This window comes from Poecilia reticulata, linkage group LG18 (assembly GCF_000633615.1).
Source record: "Poecilia reticulata strain Guanapo linkage group LG18, Guppy_female_1.0+MT, whole genome shotgun sequence".
Classification (NCBI taxonomy): Eukaryota; Metazoa; Chordata; class Actinopteri; order Cyprinodontiformes; family Poeciliidae; genus Poecilia; species Poecilia reticulata.
In genome coordinates, this window is record NC_024348.1 from 5,580,237 (window position 1) to 5,605,759 (window position 25,523).

A 25,523-nucleotide genomic window follows, 5' to 3' on the forward strand; every position below is an offset into this window, starting at 1 on the left:
CCGACTTCAAGCTTTATCTTAGGACTCTTATGCTTCTTACACATTTATTTTTGTCTGAGTTCCTTCTTTCTCTAAAAGGAATTGCTGCAAGCCCTTAGAAATGTCAGCGCTTATTTTTGCTGGGTCACAGCAATAACAGCAGAGCAGGTAACAAACCTCGGGCAGAAAACACTAAATATATCTCTGTCTGGACGAGCATGTAACAACCCACGGATTGCTAGAACAACAAAGATGTTTTGTCGCAATGGCTAAAAAATATCCCTTAGACCTGCTGTGACATCCTTAACCTTTGTTGATTAAAAGGATACCAAACGCTGAGCTCCTGTCCTGCTACACAACCGGCATTGTTCTGCATTGCTGTGCTTCAGACCCAGTTTCCTTGGAGCCAGCGAGCTGCAGCCGCAGACTCATTGGTTACTGTGCAGCTGCAGTGGAGATCTGAGAGCCTTTCTGCCGGGGAACAAATACTGATTTCTTGCTCAAATCAACTGTTGTTAACACCCACAGAGTTGTACTGTTGCATGGATTTTTGTGTGTGCACACAGATTAGTGCCTGATTGCCAGTCACCTCTGTCGTTTTCAGGAAGCTGATGTCAAGGAGAGGAAGGAAAAGAGCAAAGTTGGTGACAATAGTTATGTTGGATCAAAAAAAAAAAAAAAAGCAAAGAAACTGAAAGCAAAATAAATCAACACATAAGTGTGTGATTCCATTGTATAAGAAATTAAATTAAAATCACACGAGAATAAGCTTGTACACGCGACAAGTCATTAAAAATCATGGCCGCGACGATGTAAACAATTATTTCATAATTCAGCAGCCATGGCGCTAGCGGTCATCATCTATCAGCCATCAGAGGAGATGTTGGAGTCTTACTGAGGCTCTGGAGCGACAAGCTCGTTATACTTGGGAGGGTCTATGTATGCTGCATTTTGGGGAAATTGTAGTCCATAACTTTACAGAAGAGCTTTGGATTCAAAATGTTAAAAAGACACATAACTTTATGAACTGCATGATGCTGTGAGAGTTCTGGTGGAGCCAGCTGCATTTTGTCTGGAAGAAAATTGCAAACCAAGAATAAGACCACTTCCTGTCATCTTCGTGGTTTTGGTCAGTAGTAACATCCGGTTGTTAATCACGTGACTTGTGATGCGGGAACAAAAGTGTTATCATTACATTTCTGCGAAATAATACGGCTGAAAACCGGCCTCAAAAACCTTTTTTATCGAAAAGCGTTTATTTTGTTCTAAATTGTCATGTTCCGGTTAAGCAAATTTATCTTTGTAATTTCAATTTACGCAATTCCACGGTTAATCGAAAACGCAGCTATTAAAAAAATATAAATAAATTGTTTCCGTACTGGTACAGCTGAAAGGAAACGAGGAGACGGGAAAAGTCATGTGGAGTTAGTTGAAGAGATATGTGTGTGTGTGGGGGGGAAACATACGAGTTAAAGCGCTGCTGCCAGCACCACACCACACCGCTCGTAAAAACGAGCTGCTGTCCCCGGTCTCCGCTCGGTCTTTTCCCGCCTCTCTCTCTCGAACCGGACCCGCTGACACTCCGGCAGCCCCGGGCCTTCAGTGAGTCACTGGGTTTACTTCAGCAGGCAGCAGCGCGCCTCTCTTCCTCCTCTTTTCCTCTCGCCCTCCTCCCTCGTTTCTAACATGGATGTAAGCAAGCTGCTCCCAGAAGGAGCTTAGGAACTCGAACATGGACTTTTTATGGGCCAGACCGGGTAAGAGACATCAGGAATGCTTTAAAAGACACGTAGAAAAAGTTGGTGCAGGGAGCAGAATTACTCTGACACGATGGGTTCAGCTTGTTGTTGAGATTAGCAAAGCTCAGGAATGTTCTCCTTGGTGTTAGTGAGGTTAGCATGGATGTGTATTATTTCTTTTGAGGTGTTTTGGTTTTGTTATTTTTCTGGACTTTATTAGGGGGGGGATAAATAGAAAGGAAGCTGCTGTTTTTCATGTCAATAAGTCACAGGTAACTGGTTAAACAGAGAAGCAGAGAAGAGTTTTACATTATTTTAAGGAGTAATATATTATGTAACCTAGAATTACTTTTATTATTAAGACACTGCTATATGCTAATTATATGAATGGTTTCAAATTAAACATTCGTGTGAAATCTGCACTGACGTGCTACGTATAGAAAAAAACAAACTTCAGCTTAAAAGTTTAATTGCTTACTTTATTTAAAAGTAAGTAACTTAAATTAATGCGCTTACATTTGATTTATTTGATGCATTTAATAAGAAAGTGGAGAAAGCAATTCGTTTTTGTCAAATTGTTGAACCTTTCTAGCTGTTCTCACACTTCCTTTTTTTTTTTTTTACAATATTTACAGAAAATTCAAAAGAAAAAAGAATGGATAGCAAGTATTACTTTGCTGACATTTGATTATTGCTTCCATTGTCATGTTGTTTCTTTCATTTATGACTATTTTTATCTAATGTGTTGAATTGCCTGCTATATTTAGCAATAGTTCTCAAATGCTGCGATTATACCTTTTTTCTCTTTCTTTCTAATGCAAGAATGAAAAGCAGGTATTAGTTGTAAAGTATTGTTTCCATCTCCTCTTCCGTTTCCTCCTTGGCTAAACTTGGCAAGTTAGTCTAGCTTGCAGCGTGCCTAGCTAGCAAACAAACAAGCCATTAGCAGCTAACATATTACTCTCTAGCTAGCTAGCTAGTAAATTTAATAACTAGATAGTCAGAAATGTTATAGTTTTGGTTCCCTGCATTTTGTTTATACATGTTTGTCATGATATAGGTCTTAACTTTCATTCATAACAGTCTTCAAAGTCTAAATTCTGAGTAGCCTGCATAAACCTTGAGCACATCAGCATTTCTTTCTCATAAATGGAAAGGAGAGAATGCTCATGGTAGCAGTAAGTTTATAGGAGCTCTTGTGTAGTTAGAAGTTATGCTTCATACTATAAACATAAACAAAGGGTGAAGGAGACATCCATTTTTTGTCTATCCCCACTTATCCTTGTAAGGGGCTGGTGCCTATCCTTAGCTGTTATTGAGTGGGAGGCGCACGATGGACAAGTCACCAGTATTTCACAGACCAACACAGAGACACAAACAGGAGACATAACCACACACACACGCACACACACCCACACACACACACACGCACACACTCGTATCCAAGGGCAATTTAGAGAAATGCAAATCGCAATACGCGCATGGGGAGAATATGCAAACTTCATGTAGAAAGACACCAGGCTGGAATTTGAATGAAGGACCTCCTTGCTGCAAGGTGACCAACTGTACATCCCGGAAAGTAGACAAGTAGATGGTTTTCAGAACTAGGTTGAAATCCTTCCAAATTTTAAATTGATTCTTTTGGGAGTTGTACATGTAATAAGAAAAACTAAACCGCTTGGGTTAAGTGATGACTAGCCGTAGACTTGTCTTGTCATCAATCAGGACCACATGTTTGATGTTGTCATGTCTAAATGGGGGTTTGATTGCTTTAGTAACATTTTACTGTTACTTAGACTTCACCTATACTTCTGCCAAAGCTATCAGCCAGTTTAATTTCATTATTATAACGGGACACACTATTTCATACTCCATTGGTTGATTTTAACCACTTTGACAAAATCTCCAGTGTGTTATGAAATCTGCTCGAGTCTTAATGAGATAACCGCCAAGAGAGTCGACCATGCACAGACAATCTTACAACTACCATGCATGTTTTTGAACATTGAAATGCCTAGAGAAAAGCTAAGCATGTGGAGAACTTTTAACCTGGAGACATTTGGATGTATCCCTCTTTTTGTGAGTAAACTGGTAGCTTTTCACGAGGAAACATAAAAATCACTTCCAACATGTAAGCCTCGCTGTATAGCATATGAAAGGTGTGACAACTGGACTGTAGAAGCTGTGAATTCACTGGTAAACACCTTCATCTGACAGGATGCTCTAAAAGTTGTAACTCGCGTTGATTCATCTGATACACACAGTGTTTCAAACACATGAAAGATATCATGATTTATTTGGTAATTTTAATTCAAACTGAATATTATCATTGTATACAATCATTGCATGAATCCAGTAATATTGCACTGTCTGAAACTTTCTCTCAGAAAGTTTCAGACAGTGAAACTATGGTGCAACTTGCAATGTCAAGTTGCACCATATAATTGTGCAACTTGACATTTCAAAAATAAATTTGCTTAAGAGAAAAATAAGAAAATCAATACTAACTTGTTTTTTTGATTAAAGTGTTTGGTTTTGCTAGGAGGAGGTGTTTTTTTTTTCTTTCCTTCTTGGGACGTATTGAAATTGGCTTATTTTGCAAAACTGCAATGGAAACGCGTTTTTCCCTTCCTAATAGTCAAGCGATCAACAATTGGATGTTACCACTGGCGCAACACACAAAGAAGAAGACGACAGGAAGTAGTTGGCGGATAATGCAGTGGTTTGTTTTTTAGTGACTCATCTCGCAGAAAAACTTATTCACGTGTGATTTTGATTACGTTTCATATTTAAGGAAAACAGCGCGATCGCGAAATTTTATTTTTTCCACATCATGAGAAATAATGACAAAGTTTTGCGTACATCTGTAATGGAAATACAGCTGATGCGTCATCTCCTTTGAAAGGATCTTTGTCTCATCCACCCTGTGAAACTCTTTGTGCCTGGCCCTTTAAGCTGCTGCTTGGTCAGTGAAGGTTTCCTGTTCATATTGGCGTACAAAACACACCGAATTGCTCATGTTGTTGAGAGTGTGTTCTGATTGTGGTTTGGAAACAGCTTTGTGCTCAGCTATAGTGGTTACCATAGTGCTACTTTGATTACATGTAACGCACACGCACACACACGGTTAGTATTTTCATCTTCAGCTCATGTTTCTAGTGTGGAAGCATGAGCCACAACACACAGAGTGACAGTCATATGCTAGCAGTGCTCACACTCAGTATTTCACATGCCTGTATGCAGTTACACAAAGAGCAAACACACACACACTCATATACATACTCCACTCATTATCTCACGCCGCAAAGTCTTTTGCCCATTAGCTCTTCTGCACAATTTAATATGAAAATGAAGGGAGAAGAAATCAAGCCTCATTGAATTTTTATGCTGATGAGTTGCTAAATGTGGCAACGTGATTGTCAGAGTACCCGGTTCAGATGGACGGAGTTGACGGCTTTGAAGGGAAGGGGAGTGAAAGCAGAAAAAGAGAGATTAAAGATGCGTGCGGCTAATATGTGAATTTATCATTTTTGGCACAAAGGGAGCAACTTTGATGGATTACTGAGGTTGAATGACATGCAGGTACTGATGGAGGCACTGCATTAATCTTCATTTGCATCCAAACAAAACTGTGAAACATACACTGAGTAGGAGTAATAAATGTAAAAGCCCTGAGAATTGGCCAAACGTCCATTAGCTGGATCAACTTCAACTATATCTTACTGTGAAAGCCTTGAGAGTCTTTTCATTTTAACCTGACCCTTCATTGAGGATTATTAGCCACACTAACAAGCATTTTTCTAGGTTTACATCTCAGAGAAGGTGCTCTTTTAAAGAAACTCTGCACTTATAGTGACACATGTTTAATTGTACACTATAATAGTTTAATTCCCATTAGTTTCCAACAATGTGGTTACTAATTTTCCAACATGGAAAATTGTTGGTTACTAAATGGTCCTATTATGTTCATAATTTTCTAGGTTTACATCTCCATATTTCTTCATTTTGACATTAACGTATATTACAAAATTAGTCAGACATCACATTATACAAATTACACACATGAACCTAGATTTTAAAAATAAGATTGAATAAAAGTAAAATTTCAGTGTTTTTTTATTTATTTATTTTAAATTTCCATATTCTTCCAGGCTGAAATTTGTTTTCTGCCACTTTGTATAATTTTTTACACCAAAGTTTTCTTGAATTTAATCATTTTTTAATATTTTATTTTTCATACATCCTAAATAGCATAAAAAAGAAACTTATCAAAAACAAAGACAACAGCTTCAAGGAACAACATTTCCTAAAACTACCACTTGGTTTTACCAACATCCACATAAAGCCTTAGTGGTGCCTTACAGTTCAGTGGTGTAGGAAGGTTTGCAGAAATGGCGAAATAATGTCCCAGTGTTGTTTTTCAAAACAATTTGATCCCCGGCTAAACATGGCTGCAGACATTTTTTGGACATGTCAAAAATTACCTTGGCATGAGCACTGCAACTCATTTTGCTAATCGCCTACAGATTATTGCAAATATATTCCAACTTATGGCACAATTTAATTTCATGTTGCACGATGCAGATACTGATGAAGATTTACTCCTGCGTGTATGTTGTAAGTTTTGAGGGGCTCCAACTGACAGCAGCACGGCCTATTCAGTTGATAATAGTTTGAGCTTCCATTCCCATGTTTTCTTGTTGTGTTTGTCTTAAAATAAAGTAGTGTCAAAAATGTCAACAGAAAGTGGAGTTTTACACATGTGGCTAATAAAATGTTAGTTGGTTTCCTTATGAAATGCGACCGCCTTTGGGGAAAAAAGTATTGCTCTGCTCCAGTTATGCAAAAACTTTGTGCAAAATTTAGCTTTTTCAGTTTTCACAACACATTGACAGTCAGACTGTAAAGAATCAGGGCTAAGCAGCCAGCTTTCTTTCCTTTTCAAATTATCAGTAATAAAGTAAGCTCTACTTGTTTGAGGTATTTCTTCTTAGAAATGCAGAAACAAGAACTAAAGCCTGTAAAAATCCTGTTTTTATTCAGATCTGAAATACACTAAAAGCATATTCCATACTATTCTGGAGTCATTAAGACAGCATAGAAACCCTGGTATTTTTATTACATTCCATTTAAATGGTAAAAACAATTGTCATACCAAGCCAATAATTATCACCACTTGGTAATTTTAACTATTGTTTTACTTGGTAGTTCGAACAGAAATGGCCTGAAGTAAAAAAAAACAAACAGCTTTAGATTACGTCTTCATAAAACAATACAATAGAAAGAGCAGGCGATTTGTTCCGAGGCAACAAGGTGACAGTCTGCAGATGCAATAAATTTTCCACTGAAGGCGTAATGTGCAAACAGCAAGGCCAACATCTCCAGAGAAAGCCACTCAAACCACAGAACATTTGTGCTGCTCTGCAGAGTCTGGAATGCTAACATATGCTACTGTGTGGATTTAAATCTAAAGCAAATTCCTGCCTTAATGACGGCTCTGACCTTTAAACTACTTTTGCTGAAGTATTTTGATTGCATGTAGGTTTACAAAACAGAGGAAAAAAGACTGTAGACATCTAGCTTCTCAGTGTATCAACATCCACAATTTTATCACCAGTTTGTTTTGAACTGTGTTAGGATGTAATTAAAGTCTCAGTTCAGTAAAGCAGAAGAAAAATTGACACATTGCTTCTTCATGTTAATCATTTTAATGTGAGTAGAAATTGAACAAACTTTGAATCTTCCAGATTCTTGCATTTCCTTATGCTGAGTTTAAAATACAAGTCAATAAAGAGAAAGCTAAACCCGGAAATATGTATAATTCATCTAAGCCTTTTAAAGAAGGTGGATGAAAAAAACCCCCCAGCATTAATGTTGATGTAGCAACATATGACTTGACTTAAACACTTTTTAGGTTGGTCCAAACCAAGGAGATTTTGTGAAAAATCAGGTGAAGTGTGTGTATAATTCATGAAGTTACTTTGCTGCAGATGATTTGTGTTTACTGGGATGAAGGACGCAACAATTTACAGTCTGGTGCTATTAGAGGATTGGAGCATTTTAATTCTGCCAAAATGTCACATTTGTGTTTATGACTAACTGACCATCTTGGGACAAAATTTACATAAACTGTGGCCACCTCCAAATGATCAAATCATTATTAGCTTAAGCAGACAGGTTTCTGCTACATAGAGTAGCCAAAGAGTAAGCAAAGCTTTTTAGATCCTTCATTTATGCCATCTCAGAGCTGTAATCCTTATGCTACTGAAGTTAGTTGACATGTCCAAAAAGTCTGTGGGAACCAGACTGCACTCATTCTGCAGTCAGATGTGTAGAAAAGCGATGCTGGATCAGAGTAATTCAAAGATGCATATCTTCATAACCAAACTTAAAATTGAAAGAAGCTAAAAACTGCCATCATATTAAAGGGAAAGTGACTTGCCAAGCTTGTCGATTTGCCATTAGCTCATTAGATCATCATGGAGCACCATTGAAATTTGTTGGAGCTATCTGTCCGGTGAGTGAAAGGAGAACAGGAAACATATGGGGTGCCGTTTCCTTTGAATTTTCCGCTGAGACAAAGGCTGTTGCATTGGGAAGTTGAACGAATGAGGCAGCACACCCCTTCAAGTCCAGAGGGTATTTAGATTTAGGTATTGTTGGGAGGTCTGCACAGCATCAAGGCAAGGAAAGCACAAACATGCTGCTACACTGACGCTTAGTTCTGACTCTATGGGCTGGGAAAAAGACATTATGGAGAGTTATGGATGTGTGTTGCAGTGGGAGCTGGTGTCGGTCACCTTGCACCACTGGAGTTTGCTCTGTGATGGGGGTTATATCTGTCCACAAAGGTACAGCAGCGAGCATGCCAGGACAAATTGGAGGGCTTGATGGATGGTGATGTAGGATCTCTGGAGGTTGTAGTCTGTTCTGGCAAATGAGGAAAACTGTCAAAGTACTGCTTGGTACATTTTCTGTTCACTTCAGTCAAGAGAAATAAAAAAGTGGCTACAAAAGACATGAATGGATATGGATATTTTGTTTATTAGTAAAGGATTATCAGGTCAAGTCGCTGACTGGATGGTCGTTGTTTAGGATTTTTAAAAGACTGCAGGCATTTGAGAATGAAAAAGGTCTAAATCACTTTTGATGCTGTTATGCAGAAACATTGAAATGTGTATGTTCTTGTACTCTCCCAGTTTTGTTAAACTTTTTGGCAATTATCCCAACACAGCCAATAAAGTGCATCAATTCAACATACATTGAATCAGTCGAGATAAAAAAGTAAAAAAACATGCCAGTCTTACTGGCCCCATCAATGGAGCTGAGATCACGCCTCTTGCGTAGCTTAGTGTTGTGCGTCTCAACGCCGAAATAAAAGCAGTAGCTCTGTTTGACAGTCGTTGCTGTTTGCAGCATTAAATATTCAAAGCATAACAAGTGTTACAAAGCATGAAACGTTAAAGCGACATCATGTTTTGTGGCTGCACTGAGCAAAAACTACCCAGTTAGTATGATATGGCAGCTTGTTTGCTGCATGAAGGGGTTTGTGAGTAACTTGTCTCGCTGTGGGTTTCGGCGGAGGCAGGATCGGTGGGGAGACATCGACCCCCTCCTTTTCCTGCTCCTGTCTTTTGAATCTTTGATTTTGAAACTTGTAGCAACGAGGCTTCGCAGACGTGTTTCACCGGGATGGGAGTCGACAGCTGTCCGGTGCGTTTTGTGCATGCATAGAGGAGAGCTTGCACCATCTGTGTCCAGGTGTACCCATCAGCTGGGACATGAGTATTACGGTAGGGGTCAGTGTGCACATGTTCGTGTGTGTGTGAGGTACAGTGATAAAGGAAGATTGATGGCGTACAGCGGGACAAGTGCGCATTCACCTTACCTGATGGGGTCCAACAGTGTCACAGAGGGGGGAACCTCGATGAAGGAAACAGCGGTGGTTTGGGAGGCGAACGTGCCAAAGGCGTCGACCTTGACAGAACTGTGACATCATTTCCTGTCTGGTTGCCGCAATCTTTTCCTCCAGGGTGATGAAAGGGCACACAGATCTACAGCACAACCCCCTATTTTTTCAGAAGCGCACACAAGTCATGGAGAAACTTCCCAACCTCTGCCAGATGATGCTGAGTCAGCTCTGTGGGTGCGGCCCGGTGATGGCGGCATTGTGTATGTGCGTTATCAATCACCGTGATAGATAATCGGTGTCTGTGCGTGTGTGTGTGTTGTTCTTGTTGTTGTGTGTGTGGTGTCTGCGCAGAGCTTGAAGTTGAATTTACAGCTGCAGCAGGAAAAGCGACACGCGGTCTGTCACAGCGGGACAGATGGGAGCCGGTGAAGTAGGCTGAATTTACAGCCGAGCTTTCTGACCGAGTCTGCAAATAGAAAACAAAGTCGAGACAAATTCTTGGTTTCATATGGAAAATCCCAGAAAGAGGATGAGAACTCGCTTCCTTTCCTTGCAGCTTTGTTGTTGTCCGGTCAACCATGATGATCGCACTGCTCATTTTGATGTTGCAGCATTCTGTGGCACAAATGTTTGCATTGAATAGATTCAAATAAAGTTCAGATTTGTGACCCAACTGGAAATTGTCGGGGTCGGGCATCTGTGGCGTGATTAATAAGACTGCAAAACATCCAGCACAGAGAAAGCGAAATGAGAATGCACAATATAAAGTTGTGCTAATCAACTTATTATAATCTGAATAGAGGCGTAGATATTTGATCCGGTTGAGAAAATAAAGAAAGAAAGTAGGGCACAGAAGTTAATGAGATGTAGCTCCTCCCCTTTTCGCTCCCATCAGTCACACATCCCAGATGACTTGCGCCCGGCTCACCCTGCGGTTACAACAACGACAAGATGGTTGAACAAAAACTAAAAATGGGAGAAGTTGTGCTGCTTTCTTTAACGGTGGTCATTCAACGGTGGACAAAGGCAGTAAAATCGTAATTAAATTATATAATATGTCAGGCTTACTTTGAGCTCTGGCCTGTATAATTAAGCTTAATTCCTTGTGTTGAATCGGAGGCAATTTGACTTTAATTTTAGCATTTTCTGATGTCAAACTATGGATTATGACAACCTGAGCAGATGAAGAAAGGAGTTCTTGTCTGTCAGAACTATTACATATTTTTTCCTTTTTTTTCTTTAAATTTACCAATTAGTTCTTACAAAGCAAACATTACTGACTAGTAAACATAGGTGGTGACCTACAAAATAACTAATTAGTAGAGGTGTGCCGATCGATCGGCCACCAATCTTAATCGGCCGATTTCCGTGAAAAAGTGCATGATTGGTGATCGGCGATCATTGACTCTTGTTGCCGCATCTCATTTCTCAGTCTGCCTGTGCAGCTGGTCTCTTTCCTTCACACTGCGCAAACGCGCAGCAACAAATCTTAAGCGATGTGGAACTATAACGCACTGTGTGAATGGGGAAGTTTGCGTGCTGCAGCGGAAAATCGAAGCACGTCAAAATGCATCAACACAAAGAAGCTAATACGACATAAAAACAATGCCATACTTGACGGAGTTTGGCTACATCAAGGCTCATTGCTGTAAAAAAGACATACAGAGGATCAGATAGCAGGTAAAGCAGCGCACAGCTACAAACACTCACCCGGATTAGCATGACGGTCAGAAAGCTAAACAAATAACCCGCAAAATTATTTAAGTCTTCGAGCTGCGATGTAAGACGCTGGTTCTGCTCTTGCTGTTGAACCGCTGCTACGCGCTACAGGTAGTAATATTTCACAGACGGAGCGCCGCTTCTGCTCCACCTGGTAGTGACTCTCACACCGAACCTCTGTTTAAAGCTGCAGCATCTAACCTAAAAAAATACATTTTACATACGTATTAAAACTTTTTAATACGTGGTTTTTGTGGTTTGGAGATAAGTGGGAATACAGATAACACTCGCATGTGGGTCGGGTGGCTCGAATCCCAGAATTAAAGATGCTCGAACGCAGCCAGAGGATCCGCTACTGAGAATGAGTGACGTCAAAGATTAAGGATCTTGCTCCGGGAGACGACTTTAAACTTGAAGGTCTGACAGCATGAAATCGTCTCCTTATGGCTGGGGGGAAGCAGAGGGGTGCGTTGCCATGGCGAGCAGTTCTCCATATTAGATCTGTTTAAGTTTTAGACGTTCTGTTTCCTCCTAATGTATTAGCAAACTAAAGCAGTCTGGGTTTGGCTGACGTGACAGTCCTGTTTTCATCTGTTGAATTTGAATACTAAATTGACTATTTCAAAGGTAATTAATTGATTTATTACATGTCAAAACTGTTTCATGGCTTCTGTCTGTGACAGGCTTTCTGTAATAAGTGGAATTTTAGCAAATACTAAAGCAGTAAATACATTTTTGGGATAAAATTAACCTTGTACTGTCTTACACGTTAGCATGTGGACTAGCCCCAACAATTAGCAGCAAGCTAAAACCGGAATGTTTACATTCATTTGCAACCTAGACCAAAAAAAAGTATTTATAATTGAGAATAATTCAGCTTTTATTGCTGGTTTTCACAAAAATCCAACATTTAAGTTGAGTACATTTAAGTTTGAGGGAAAAAATTTACATTAAAAAATTATTATTATTATTTTTTTACCAATTTAATGGTGTCACTCTTATTACTTCAACTAATCTATCAATTTACTTGCTCCGTTTCAACATCTCTGTCATTCAAACACTACTCTACAAATTGTTTTGGGAATCTGTAGGTTTCTCAAAGGTTTTCCATGACTTTTAGAGTCCTTACAATACGACAGAAGTGGAAGTTCTTATAAATGCATAACGGAAGGGACCATGCTAGTTAAGCAGCCAGTTAATGTTAATTTAAATGTAAATATGTGAAGTTTGCTAAACTCTAGAGGGGTGCGTTCACACTGTAGCCTGAAATGACTCAATTCCTATTTTTTGGCAATTCCGATTTTTTAGCCAGGGCCGTTCACACTGCCAGTAAATGCGACCTGTATGTGTTCTGCAGTGTAAACGGGCAAACGACCTGAAAGTGTCCCGCATGCGCAGTAGAGGGCACMAWAGCGTCAGCGTTCTCAGTGTTCTGCCAACCGCCATAAAAGAAGAAGAGCTCAGTGTTTGCGGAAGTAAACATGGAGGCTAACGGTGGAGCTTAGCTTATATATTTGAAGTTGTTATCCGACCGGAGCAGCATATTAACAACTTAATCATTATATACTCCGTCATGGCTGTTTTTCTTCCCACTTGCGCATATCAGGACGCAGAATAGTGAGATTTGTTGTTGAATCAGTGACGTTCAGTTCAGATGAATGCGACCTGAACGTTGGGTCACATTTGAATCGGATACGTATCGGATATGGGTCACATTCAAAATAGAATCCGACCTGTGCTGTTCACACTGCCATGAAAAGATCAGATACAGGTCGCATTACGTCAAAAAAATCGGAATTGAGTCACTTCAGGCTGCAGTGTGAACGCATCCTAGAGGAACTTTCACTGTGTTCTGGCCAGAAGAGTTAAAGGTTGAGTTTCTCTGCAGCCAAGTGTCCAGGTTGGTCTGGCGTGAACCAAAGGATGAATGTGTAAAAGCAACTCTCCTTTACTGTTAATGCTGTGGGGCTGTTTGTGATCCAAAGTCTCTGGGAACTTAGCTTTGTCGCGTGGCCTCATGAACTCTGAAGTGGACTCTACCATAAAACACTTTGGATCTTTCAGGAGGATATGAACCGAAATATTTGGCCAAATCAATGCAGAAATGGTTCAGGAAACACAAAGTCAACCGTGACTACTCTCACATTCCCCAGAATCCCGTAAAGGGCGTAAAACAGGACCCAGGACTCCAGATGATCCAGAAGATCTGCAAATGATGGCTCTCTCTTTCTCTAGAAACTTGTGACAGAGGATGAGTTCTAGTACGATATCACTGCTAATAAAGGTGACATCCACTGTAGGCTCATAACAAATTGCTCACACAATGCATGGGAACCCTTTACCCAGAACTGATGGGTTTCAGGAAGGCTTTAATTGTCTTTGTTTGGCTGAAACAGTTGGTGAAGCATGAGGAAAGTAACAAAAATAGGCTTGAAGCAAAGCACCACCTGTTTATCCACAGCACATATAATCAGCCGGTTGACATTTGCTCAGAAGTAAACACTCCCACATCATATCTCAAGGCTGCTGTATAATATTCCAATGCTGAAGTGCAGCTGCTGTACATGTCAGTGGTGATACTTAGCGATAGCTTTGACTCTTTAGCAAAGCTCTCATCGGACCCTTTGGGGTTTTTTAGTCTTTCAGTCTGAATTTTGTAGCTTCTGGACATAAGAAAGTCATTCCACCATCTTATGATTTAAGATTTCAGTGGAAATGTTAAGCAAAGTGAAAAAATAAATAAATCTGCTGAAGTTTTTCCCTTGCTACAGGGCTTTGAATAAATTTAAAGCCAACAGAAATTGTAAAAGGATGTTATGGGGAAGGTTGTAAAATGCACTGAAATATTATTATGGAAAACATAAAAACGACAACAAAAAATAATAAGAGGCAAATTTACAACACAAGAAAGATAATTCTGTAACATGAATAATCTAAATAAGATGTGCAACTGAATGGGATAATTAATAACAAAAATACAGAAGATGTTTATGTTTGTGTATGGGCAACTGATTCGAAATTTATATATAAAAAAACCTCAATAGAGACAGGTGTGTCTCATTGAGAGACCTGGCAAAAGGACGGCAGCAACACACCGGCCATTATAAATCACAAAACTGCAGATCTCAAAACCAATTAAAATACAACTTGGATATTAAACAAAGAAACATAACAAAAAGAAAACACATCCATACAAGTAAAAAAGACTGAAATGCAACTTTTGGGGACAAAAACTGATATTTTCTTTATTATGAATCCGTTTTGATGCTGCTGGTTGCAAGTCAAGCAAACAAAATCTCTCTTGTTCGGCTTTTGAATTCAAAATAAAACTTCGACACTCTCAGTCACTCTCAGGTTAGCCTGACATGTCACTTAGGGAATGAGCAGAAACACTTAGGCATAAGTACAGGTGTGTGTCTGCGTGCGGCTCCCTGCTGATTTTGGCTGTATCCATGGTAACAAGGCCACAGCAAAGGGCACAGCATTTTAAAATAATGACTATTAATTCTAAAAATACTAGTTATTCCCCCATTTTTTTTAGCAGGATTTGGTGGTGAATTAAGCTCCTCTGCTTGTCCAGCTAACCGTCTCAATCAACGTGACGGAAATGTCTGCGTCGGTAAATAAGCATAAAATTGGATCTTTGTTCCTGCTGGAAAACACGGCTGAACGCATCCAGCAAATGCACAAACACTCTTCTCGCCACGCCAGAGAAACTTTTAATCTCCGGCAGACAAACACACACACACACACACACACACACTCCGTCTCCCGTAACTCGACCTGAATCCGCACCTCATCTTCCAACTAACGTTGCCTAAGGAAATGAACGGCAGATGTGGTGAGTGAAGGAAGGAAAAGATGGCTAAACAGAAGGAAGAGTCGTGAGGAAATGAGGCGAGGGATAGTAAAGGATGGAAGGAAGTGATTTAAAGAGACAGGAAGTGGAGGAAGAGATGAGTGAACGAAGGCAAACAGGGTGGAATGAGGAGCATGTCACTATAAATTTAATCCGAGAGCTAAATACCTCGCATAGCGCTATGTCTGTGTACAGAGAGGGAAGGGATGCATATTTAACCAGTGCAGAACTTTCTGTTCTTAAGGTTTCATGATATGTGTCAGTTTTGCATTTCGTTTGGTTTTTATGAGCAGATTTCTGAGTTTAAAGGAAAATCTATGTGCAAGACCACACTGATATGATAGGTTGTTTCCTAAGTTAGAAATTTGGTTGCTATAGGAACATAAAAATGGGAATAGACATTTAAAAAACAACAAATTATTTATAAAGTCTCCTTTTAATAATAAGATTTAGAATTTTTCTTAGTAACTGAATATTAGAGTAGCTCATGCAGCGTTCTTCCTCTTGTTTTTGTTTTTGTTTTACACAAAGCTGCCTGTTGAGGGCAGCACTGAGCCGTGTAAAGAAAACCACAGCCTGCACATCCTGAAATTTGCTCTGAAAGAAATACAGTGGAACAAAATGAGACCTAACAGAGGTGAGCTCTAAGGTACTAATATAGGCCCTCACTTAGCTGAGAAGTGTCTCTTGAGACACACAGCAGTCTTTGAGTTGCCTTGAGACAAAATGTTACTGCTCTTTCTCCATAAAATTGACAAAGTTTGTCTGTGGGAAAACAGTGTAAAGCTTTCGTTCACCCCCCCAGACAGAGCTCAAAGTGAGCTGCTTTACTAGTTTTGTTTATTTAAAATTCAACATTGTTCACTTCAAAGCTCTCAGACATGTTTGTCCATACACATTTGTACTATGTTATTAGATATTTCTGGGGGGGTTTCCAGTAACCTCCTCTGACTTTAATGGGGCAGTGTCATGTAAAATCCCCTCTTTTTAGCTTTATATCATGTTATAATGTTATTCTCTCATCAAAAACACACCTCGAGTGTTTATTCTTGATTCTTTCATGCATGTGTGAGAAATCCTTTAATCTCCCGTGGCAACCAGATAGTTGTTCAAAACGGCCAGGTGGACCTAGCTCCGCCTTCAAGGTGCATCTCCTCCTCAGACTAGCCGGCAGCAATTAGCAAACCCCTGGTAGAACTTGCACATCTACTGAGTACATTGTAGGAGCTACTTCTCCGTGAAATACTGGTAAACACGTTGCTAAAGGGTTAATAAAGGAGCCATGTTGTGATGACTTCCTGAAGGTGGAGTTTCAGAAAGAGTTTTTAAAGAGACAGAGGCCCAATTTCAGGGTGTTAAATCAGGAGGTAACATTTCTTTAAGTCATATTTGACATACCATATATAGCATTTTATAACAACTGAAGGTAACATAGTTAATTGATAATGCTATAAAATGGCACTATATGCCTGGAAAACTCACAATGCTGCCCATTTAACAATATAAGATAGCAAATTTATTTACTGTTGGCACATAGAGAACTGATGCCTGATGCTTAAAAATAAACTCCACTAACTATATCTTGAATATTTGTCTGTCACAGGTCTTGTTAGGATCAGGCTCAGTGTGTCTCATCTTTTTCCATCATAACAGGAAATACCTTGATTATCCTACTTGCGTCTCCTTTTTGCAGCCCTTGGATTCATAGCCTCTTAATTGCTTTTTTAGCCAGCAGGCTTACTCCATTTCCGTGGCATCGTGGGCCAACAAGTCGAGTCATGAAAAGCGAGGAGCGATGGCGCTTTACAGATCAACCCGTGTGACTCATGCTCGGAGGCGTCCAAAGGCCACGGCGTGCTATCTTAGCTTCCCTAAAGCCGTAACAAGTTTTCCGTTTCCAGACGTAGCTGCAGTAATTTGGCTAATTACTGAAGCCTGGGGTAAGGCTGATTAAATCCAGCTTTTTAATACGAGTTCAGTTTTGATTTTAAGTGTTTGGATAAATTACAATTCCCTTATTGCCAACCATTTAGAAGTTGACATTTCTTCATACTCAACAGCTCAATTATTTGGCCCTCAACGTAATACATTTTGGCTCATCAGGTGGCGTAGCAGCTATTAAGCTGATAGCATTGCACAGAGCCTTATTATCTACTCTGACCTTTGGTGTGGCTTGGTCATAATGAGGCAGCTTTTCAAACCTGGTTTCTCGAGATAACAACACCCAGGAGTACTGCGGACGCTCGGTTTGAGTGCCACTGTAGTCTGTAAATCAGGTTTACTGCACAGCTGTTATTATCTGGGAGTAAACACAACACACACACACTTCTTTTGGTCAGCAGAGACGACGTTATTTAAGACAAACATAAACGAGCCTGCCGAGTACGGGGCTAACGCTAACGCAGACTAAACAGCCTGTCGTTAACAAAAACACACACACACACACAGGTCAGGATGTTGGGCTAACAACCACAGCATATTTCCTGATGAATGTGTGAATGATACACAAACCTCTCTTTTTTTCCCGTTTTTATCATGCATCTGTAAAAATTATGTAAGAAGACGATAAGACGCAGATGACGGATAGCTTGTGTTTGCCCATTAATCTCTGTCTGTGTTTGTGAGTGTGCGGCGTTAACAGCTTGTCTAAATCTCCGTCCTCCACGCCGACACCCCAATGGTTACAGAAGTAAATTAGCATAAGTTTCGAGAGGGAAAAAAACAACTTTGTGGTTTGAAATACAAACACACACACACATAAACACACGCCCGCAAACAAGCATTAAGGACCTTGCAAATGCTTGTGTGCGTCGGTGTGTGTGTGTGGTCCAGTGATAAATCAGCAATCAGGACATTTGGAGCGATTCAGGTCTACATTTTTCTGTTTAGTCACTGGAAAGACGGGACAAGGAAGTGCACTACCTCATTTTAATTTGGTTTATGCTCGTCTTTCTTTATGCAAATGTAGCTATGATGACACAAGGCCATGTACTTGTTTACAGTGATAAAGATATATGAAGGTTACCATTTCAAAGTAATACATTTTCCTCATAGGATTAATTTTTAAGGCTCAAAGTAAAGTCCCTCCTTCTACTGTTACTGAAAATTGCTGGCCATCATACTGAATGAAGGCTGTTACACTTATAAAAACTGATCAAATCCAGCAGTGTCACCCAACGCTGTTACCAAGGTAACGCTGCTGTAAAACTACCATTAGCAAGCATGTCTAATGAGCAGGTAACTACTACTGAGTAGTCAAAGCTCTAGTATGCAAGGTTTCCCCCAGAAAACTTACTAAGCCCGGTGGTTGGGGCGCTCCAGCAGCGATTCACCCAGCACCCCGTCATGTTTTTGAGTTAAAAATGTTTAAAATTGACAGGAAATTTGAAAATATCACTTGATAATTATTTGTTACTGGAAGATTAATACCTGAACACCAACTATAAAGTCTTAAAAAATGCAAACATTAAAAAAAAAAAAGTTTAAATAAAAAAGCAATACTGGCCCACCAGGCTTAAAATACACTGAGGGAAACCTTGAGTATGAGCTCACTATGCTGTCAATGTTAATGTTCACTCATTGGTCGATGTTTTACAAATGTTTTGGGTTGAGAATCACGTGCTGTCTAGTAGTGAAGGCAACTTTTTAAAGTTGAAACTGAGGATCAAAATGAAAAAGGAAAACAGTCGATGTTATATTGGTTGTTGGTGTCAGACAAGTAGACTGTGAACCAAGAGCTAACAAAGAATCAGGAAATCAGGAACTAGCTTTAAGCAAATACAACTAATACCCAAATAACAGTAGAATGAAAATACGTATCAAGTACTTGAAGAAACTTCAAGGAATCTTGACCCTAAGGAATGACTGGGTTACTGAAAGACTCACACAGATTGTTGCTGACCAAGTCCAGCAGATTTCATCACAAAACCCAAATAGTTATAAAGTTATGTCTTGAGCATGAAAATAAGGTATTTTTAGTCAAAGTTATCATACTGTAAAAATGTAGTCAGTCCATAACTACACATCCTCACTGTTTTCAACAATGGTGAATATCTGTTCAGAGTCCAGATTATATGGTAGAGTTGAGCTGTTTGTTAAAATGAAAATTGGAAAAAAGTCTTCAAGAATAGTTCTTATTATTGCCCTTTTTTATATTTTTAAAATCCGCATTGAACAATTTTAGATGAAAGCCATATATTTCCTTACTTTTAAGTTCAAAATTTTAGATCGGTACAAAATGAAAGGATTCAGATATTTGACTCGTCATTTTCACTATGTGTGTACAAAAGACATGCCAGGTTGGATTTATGAGCTCCAATGCTTCTCCTTTTTTTGAGCACTGAACCATATTTCATAGCATTTATTTTCAGAACATTTTCTTCTCTTTTCTGAAAAGCACTGAGTAGATTTTTTGTATCTGCCCAGTGATGCCCAGAGGCCTTTTCCTGTCCTTTATCCATTTCCTCTATATGACTTTCATTTTTTGATGACACTGCTCTTATATAACCGTGGAGGAAAAAACAGTTACAGCCATCCAAGATGGGCTCAACCTCAAGTCAACTTTCAGTATCAATAAATTGGTATATTGTTCCTTTTTTAATGATGGTGATGTTTTTCAAAACCTAAATGTTGAGAGAGATAAAGGTTTATATATTTGTATTTCAATAATGGCAGCACATTTAGTTGTTCTTTCAGAAAATGACAATTTTACTAACAGAAGGATTTTAAAAACATTTTTACTTTGCTAGTTAATTCAGGAGCCTAAATGTTTCTTGCTAATGTAGCTAGCTAGGACTTTGAATTTCTTTTTTCCTTTTTCTATTTGGAATATGGTCTGAATTTTATTAAACAGCTTTTATATCAGCTTTTAGTAAAGATATCCTGATGCAGGAGCATCACTGCTAAAGTGGCTAAAGTTGCTAAAATTTGGCTAACCTAGCTAGCTGCTATAAAAATCTTTTTTCCCCCTCCATAGCCCTTACTTCAACAACAAAACAGAACATGTAATATTTATTTCTCAAGCTAATGTATATCCTGTGAACTGCTGTGAACCCTGTTTGTTTTGTAAGGGATAGCTTAGCTAACATTGCCCCATTTTCTGGGATTTCCTGCGAGGAACACCCCTCAAAAGCAGCTTATAAATACATCCAGCACTAATCTCCAAAGGGCACATCAGGGCTGCAGTATTTTACATTTTTATATGAGCTGACAGATTGTGTACATCTGTAGTTCTGTGGCAAGGTTATTTTCAGAGTTTTGAATCAGTTTTTCTGCTTTTTTTCTCTCCTTTGAGAGGAGATAAAGTGACGCTCTGTAGTAACGTGTTCTTTACGCCTCTGAATGTTGCTAACATGGACAGTGGGGGGTTGAAGTCAACCCACTAATATTATGGTTTGCGTCGCATGTTCTTCTATAGCAGTGAGCAGGACTCACTTTAAGTGACATAAAGATCATGAATGTTCTCAAACGGCCGATTGTGCTTATAAAACCCATTAACAAGCTTTTAAAATATGAATTAATCACTTTGTCAGCATTCGATAAGTACTTCTTTGTCAAACTAATGAACACCTCAAGGATTTCGCAATTTCGTATTTTTTCCCACAATCAAAATTACAGATTTGCGGAGCTAATTTGGAAGGAAATTTTGCGATATTTGCGCCTCCGATGGTAATTGTCAGTTTGTGCTACTCTCAATTCTGATCGCAAGCTATCACTTAACATCAAGTACGGCTGAGACGACAACATGGTAGATGTAAGACATACTGCCACCTACAGGTGGGAGTTAGCGCTCGCCTAAACCCAACGTTTACAACCATTTTTTGGAAAAATTTGCAATAAACTCAATCATGAATTAGTTCAAAAAAGTGTAGAGATCTGTTGATTTTGGGTGAATTTCGGGCCACATAATCTTAACATTTTGTGGATAGTAAAAACAAACACTTTGCCTGTATACAAAACTGAGTGGACTGGAAAAGCCTGGATGATGATTGTGACGTAAAGCTTCACCTTTTGGAGGTTTACCTTCTCATCACTACTCTACAGAGCCATGTGATCTCCGTGGATCAACTTGTACGATGTGAAAGGACGTTGATCTGTAATTTGGGGTTAATCTTTGCATGTTTATTTGAGAGCCAGCGTCTAACTCTGACAAAATCTCAGTAGTGGTGTGGTTTCGAATGACGCTTGTGTCCTGTGAGGCCGTGGAAAACCTCGACAGACATAAGACGACTCCTGTTGTCATTAATTTGCTGAGAGAACGGTGAGGATGCAGCAGAGGTGTCTCAGAGGAGATCAGGTAGTTAACACGTTTTCTCCCTTCGGATCTAGTATTTACAGTAATCTGAGCCACATTTTTAGAAGCTCCCGAGGCATTTTTTTGACTCCGGCACTTTACCTCATCCATCTTGTGAGCGTGTGCCAACACACTCGCTGCACATTTAACTTTTTAAAATCCCACAGGTTCAAACACTCATTGCTTGATTAAACATCGGTGAAGGCGAAAATTAGTTGCTAAGCAGAACAGCTTCGTTTGTGAACAGAGTATAACACAAAATATCCGCACTCGGACAGAAAGGATGTGGCTTTCTTTTCACAGGAGCTTATGAAATAAGAAGGGATCAATATAACGCGTTACATATATCAATGCGGATACTGAGATAGCATAACTTTTTTGTTTTCCTACTTCAGGAATCGATACCCAACACATTTTGTTTTGTATTTTGGACACATAGTTCAGTTTTGTTAATTATGCATGTTTCTTCTTAGATCGACGAGATTTCATTTTGTGTTAAAATTTAATGCTGCGAAAGAATATGAAGTGATGGCTGCAGAACAATATTGAAGATCAGACCAAAGTTAAATGAGTTAATCTGCCACAAATAATATTTCCTTTTATTCCTCACACGCTCACTAATTGCTTTCATGCACTGGGAAACTGAGGAGTTTCACGTCCGGCAACCCTTTTAGCGTCAGTGGATGTAGTTTACAGAAAGAGCAATAAAATCCCAGGCAGCAGACGTCCCAGGGAGGATTGGGAGTTCAGGGTGGCACAATAGAAACGGTTTTTATTCCAAATTAAATTCCTTTGAAACCAAACTCATAGCTTTACTGAATCATGCCAGTCACAGTTTATACAATGCATGATAAAAAAATAGCATAAACATTCATTTTTATTTAATTTATTCTTTAAATGACCTATTTATTCAAACCAATAAAAAAGAAAAACAAAAGTTTTTGTAAATGTACCGTAGACGTGTGAAGGAACTTTCTGTTAGACTTAAAGCATTCTTCCTGTATTTTCTACTTTATGTCAACGTTTGTGAGATTTACTGTCAAACTACATCACTTTTTTAACAGTTTGTGAATGCAACAGGACATCTATTGTAAAAATGTGGAACATGTAAAAACATTTTTTATTAACAGGAAAGCAAATAAATTACTGTAAAAACCGGTTGACGGAAATGTCTGAACAGAAAATGTCTTGGTTATTTTCAGATTTATTTATTTTTTCTTACAGTGCATATACATATGCAGTGCATTAGGGTAAACACGGACTCCCAAATGGGACGCTTACCTTCTGACAGATTGATCTCAGGATGAATCAACGCAATGGAGAACGTTGCCGATCTGCGTAAAAGTGAAAATGCTCAGCGCAAACTGAGACGTTACCCGACTCGTCTGCGCCCCGAGCAGCAGCAGCAGCAGCAGCAGCTCCGTCTGGTGGAAGCTGATTGTGTGAAAGCCGATTAGGAAAATGAAGCCGGAAGCTGAGAGGGTGAAATTGTGATTCCACACACTGTGACTGGTTTTGTGAGAGAAGATGTCTGCTTTTAGAGCAGACGAGACAGCTACCGAATGTTTTCACGCTGAACGAGGCGGCGTTCCTGTTCCTGTCTGCTTTTTCTCAAGAACGCAAAGTAGAAGTACATATATCTGCGTCGAAAGTGATTTGTGTTACAAAGGGAGCTAACTGAAGGAGTTTGTTGTTTTTTTGTCTCAAATGACAATCCAACTGTGTTTGGTGGATAAATGTTAAAACGTTTTTCATTCCGACTTTTTCATTTAATTTGTCTTTGTAGGTTGTTATACATTTCACACCCTGTAGATCAGGAGTGTTTAAAGCATTTTTGGGGTCATTTGTGCTCGCGGCACAGATTTTGTGCAGAGTAGTTCAAGAATGGTACAAATCTGTCCCACTAGAATTGGTTTTACTTTTATTCTTAATTAAGTTAAATTAATTCAATTCTTCTTGCGGTAGAAAAACATTAAGTAAGTAAAACACAAAATATTTGTCTTTTACTAGCTAAGCTTTTTCCATTCTCTTTGATTTATTAGTATCTTTCTAGTGCCTAAAACCAAAAGCAGACTTTTGATGCTCTCAAATCTGCTTTTAATTAATTGAACTTGGTTAAACACAGCAAGTGTTTTCAAAGATGCAGTGACTCATATCCTGTTCAAAAACTTTTTTTTTTTTTTTTTTCCCCATTCGATCCCAAAAGAATTAGCAAATTGGGAGCATTTCTTTTGGCTAACCAGGCATTCAAAATCCTTTCAGAGTTTTAGATTCGCAAGGATTGAGTCATCTTTTCCCTACAAAAAATCTCACTTTATTTTTTCCACCGCAGTTTTACATTTCAATAAACAAAGCAACAACAAAGAACGGTTTATATTTTCTTAAAATGGAACAATGACAAAAAAAGAGCAGGAGAAACATAAATTGTGAACAAAGTCTCCACATGCAGTTTATGCTTATGTCTATTACAGCGCAGCTAGCTGCTTCCAGGAGTTAGAAAAGTAGTTGACTGACTCAAAAATATAGCAAAGAATTAGGTTTTTTTTTGTTTTTGTTTTTGTTTGGGCAGACGAGCATTGCAGGGAATATCGCATTTCCATCTGATATCCATAGTTACTACAATAACATTTCATAACACACAGAGTCGTAGGCAGGATTCACAGAATTGCATTGATTTGCTCCAAGTGTACATAAGACATAGTAAGTAGTTAGAGAGAAAATACTGTTCCACATTTTACTTCATTGTCTAAAAAAACAGTATTAAATCTGAAAGTTTGGGTTAACAGAATTTTCATAAAAACAGCCAAAAATCTTAACACTATCACCATTTCTTATCAAACATGTAGCGTTGGCTGCAGCCATTGTCAGTAAGAATCATACCTCTGTTGTTGTTGTTGTTGTTGTTGCTCACATCGGGCCGTCGCCTGTCACAGTTTGTCGGCTGTCACAGTTTGTATCACGTAAGGTTCTGAATCCAAGGCGGCAGGAAGCTGTTCTGGATTCAAACAAACTCTGATTTGAACTGAGACTCAGAACAAACCGTGAACATGACGAGAGGCAGCCATGTTAAGAGAGATTAACTTATTCTGTTCACATAGATCAGCTGCTGTTATGGAATAAAGAGTCTTATTACTTGGTATGTGGGAGTAATTATACTTACCGAACAACCCAGATAAGGAATATCTAGTTTATAAACTTTAGATCAACATTGTTCGATTCTTTTTCTTCTTTCCTTTGGTTTGTTACTTTGTTTCTGTTTCCTTTTAATTCATGTAAAGCACTTTGAATTGCCTTGTTGCTGAAAATGTGCTATATAGATAAAATTACCTAAATACACTGCTGGCTGGTTTTTAGCTGCTTGGTTTCGGTTGCCTACAATGTGGTGCGTGAATATTTATGGAATATTTTAGTGTTTATGTTTGAGTTTTTGTTGATTGAGCAATGTGTCTTATGATTGTAGCCTTTGAATTTCGCCAGCTCTTTATTTCCATGTGTGATTAACTTTGTATTTGTTCTTCATAAACTAGGAAATATAATTTTTATTCTTAAGGTTTAATTACTGAACGACTGATCTATTGCAGGTAATGGAATCATTGTTGAAGGCCTTCGTGGAAAATAATTTTATTCTGTCGGTTCAGATTGAATCAGAGTGAACTGAGGTCAAGTTAAAACTCATCTGCATATCAATAATGTATTGAACTGCAGATGTGTATTATACTGAATGTAAAGCATAGATACTTGAGATCATCAGATTTTAGAAGAAAACCTCTTCTGTCAGAGGAGACTGTGTGGGAAAATTGTTGTAATACCTTCAGCCTTCCTGTTGTCTACTTAAAGCTTCACTCTCTCTCACCATCTTGCAGTTTGCTTTTGAACAGTTTCTTACAACTTTTTTCACTCTCTGCGACGACTTTATATTATTCATATTTCATTATGCTCAAAATAACTACCCCATGAGTGTTCTTCTCTCGGTCACGGCATTCACACCGAAGAGTGTTATTTTGCGCAGCACCTGGCTTTCAC

General features: G+C 38.9%; 1 protein-coding gene across 5 annotated transcripts in view; it reads left to right on the forward strand.

Moving 5' to 3' along the window:
* Positions 1–25,523, forward strand: part of nhsl2 (NHS-like 2) — a 120,359-nt gene that overhangs the window by 53,960 nt on the left and 40,876 nt on the right. Inside the window, exon 1 of one of the 5 annotated variants that reach the window (XM_017310489.1) lies at positions 1,598–1,736. The exons of 2 other annotated variants lie outside the window; for them this stretch is intronic. In XM_017310489.1, coding sequence (XP_017165978.1) covers positions 1,712–1,736 — 25 coding nt within the window. In that variant the 5' untranslated portion in view covers positions 1,598–1,711. Of the gene's footprint in view, positions 1–1,597; positions 1,737–15,159; positions 15,191–15,697; positions 15,846–25,523 lie in introns of those variants that run through there. 2 more of the 5 variants (XM_017310491.1, XM_017310490.1) reach the window with 2 other exon arrangements.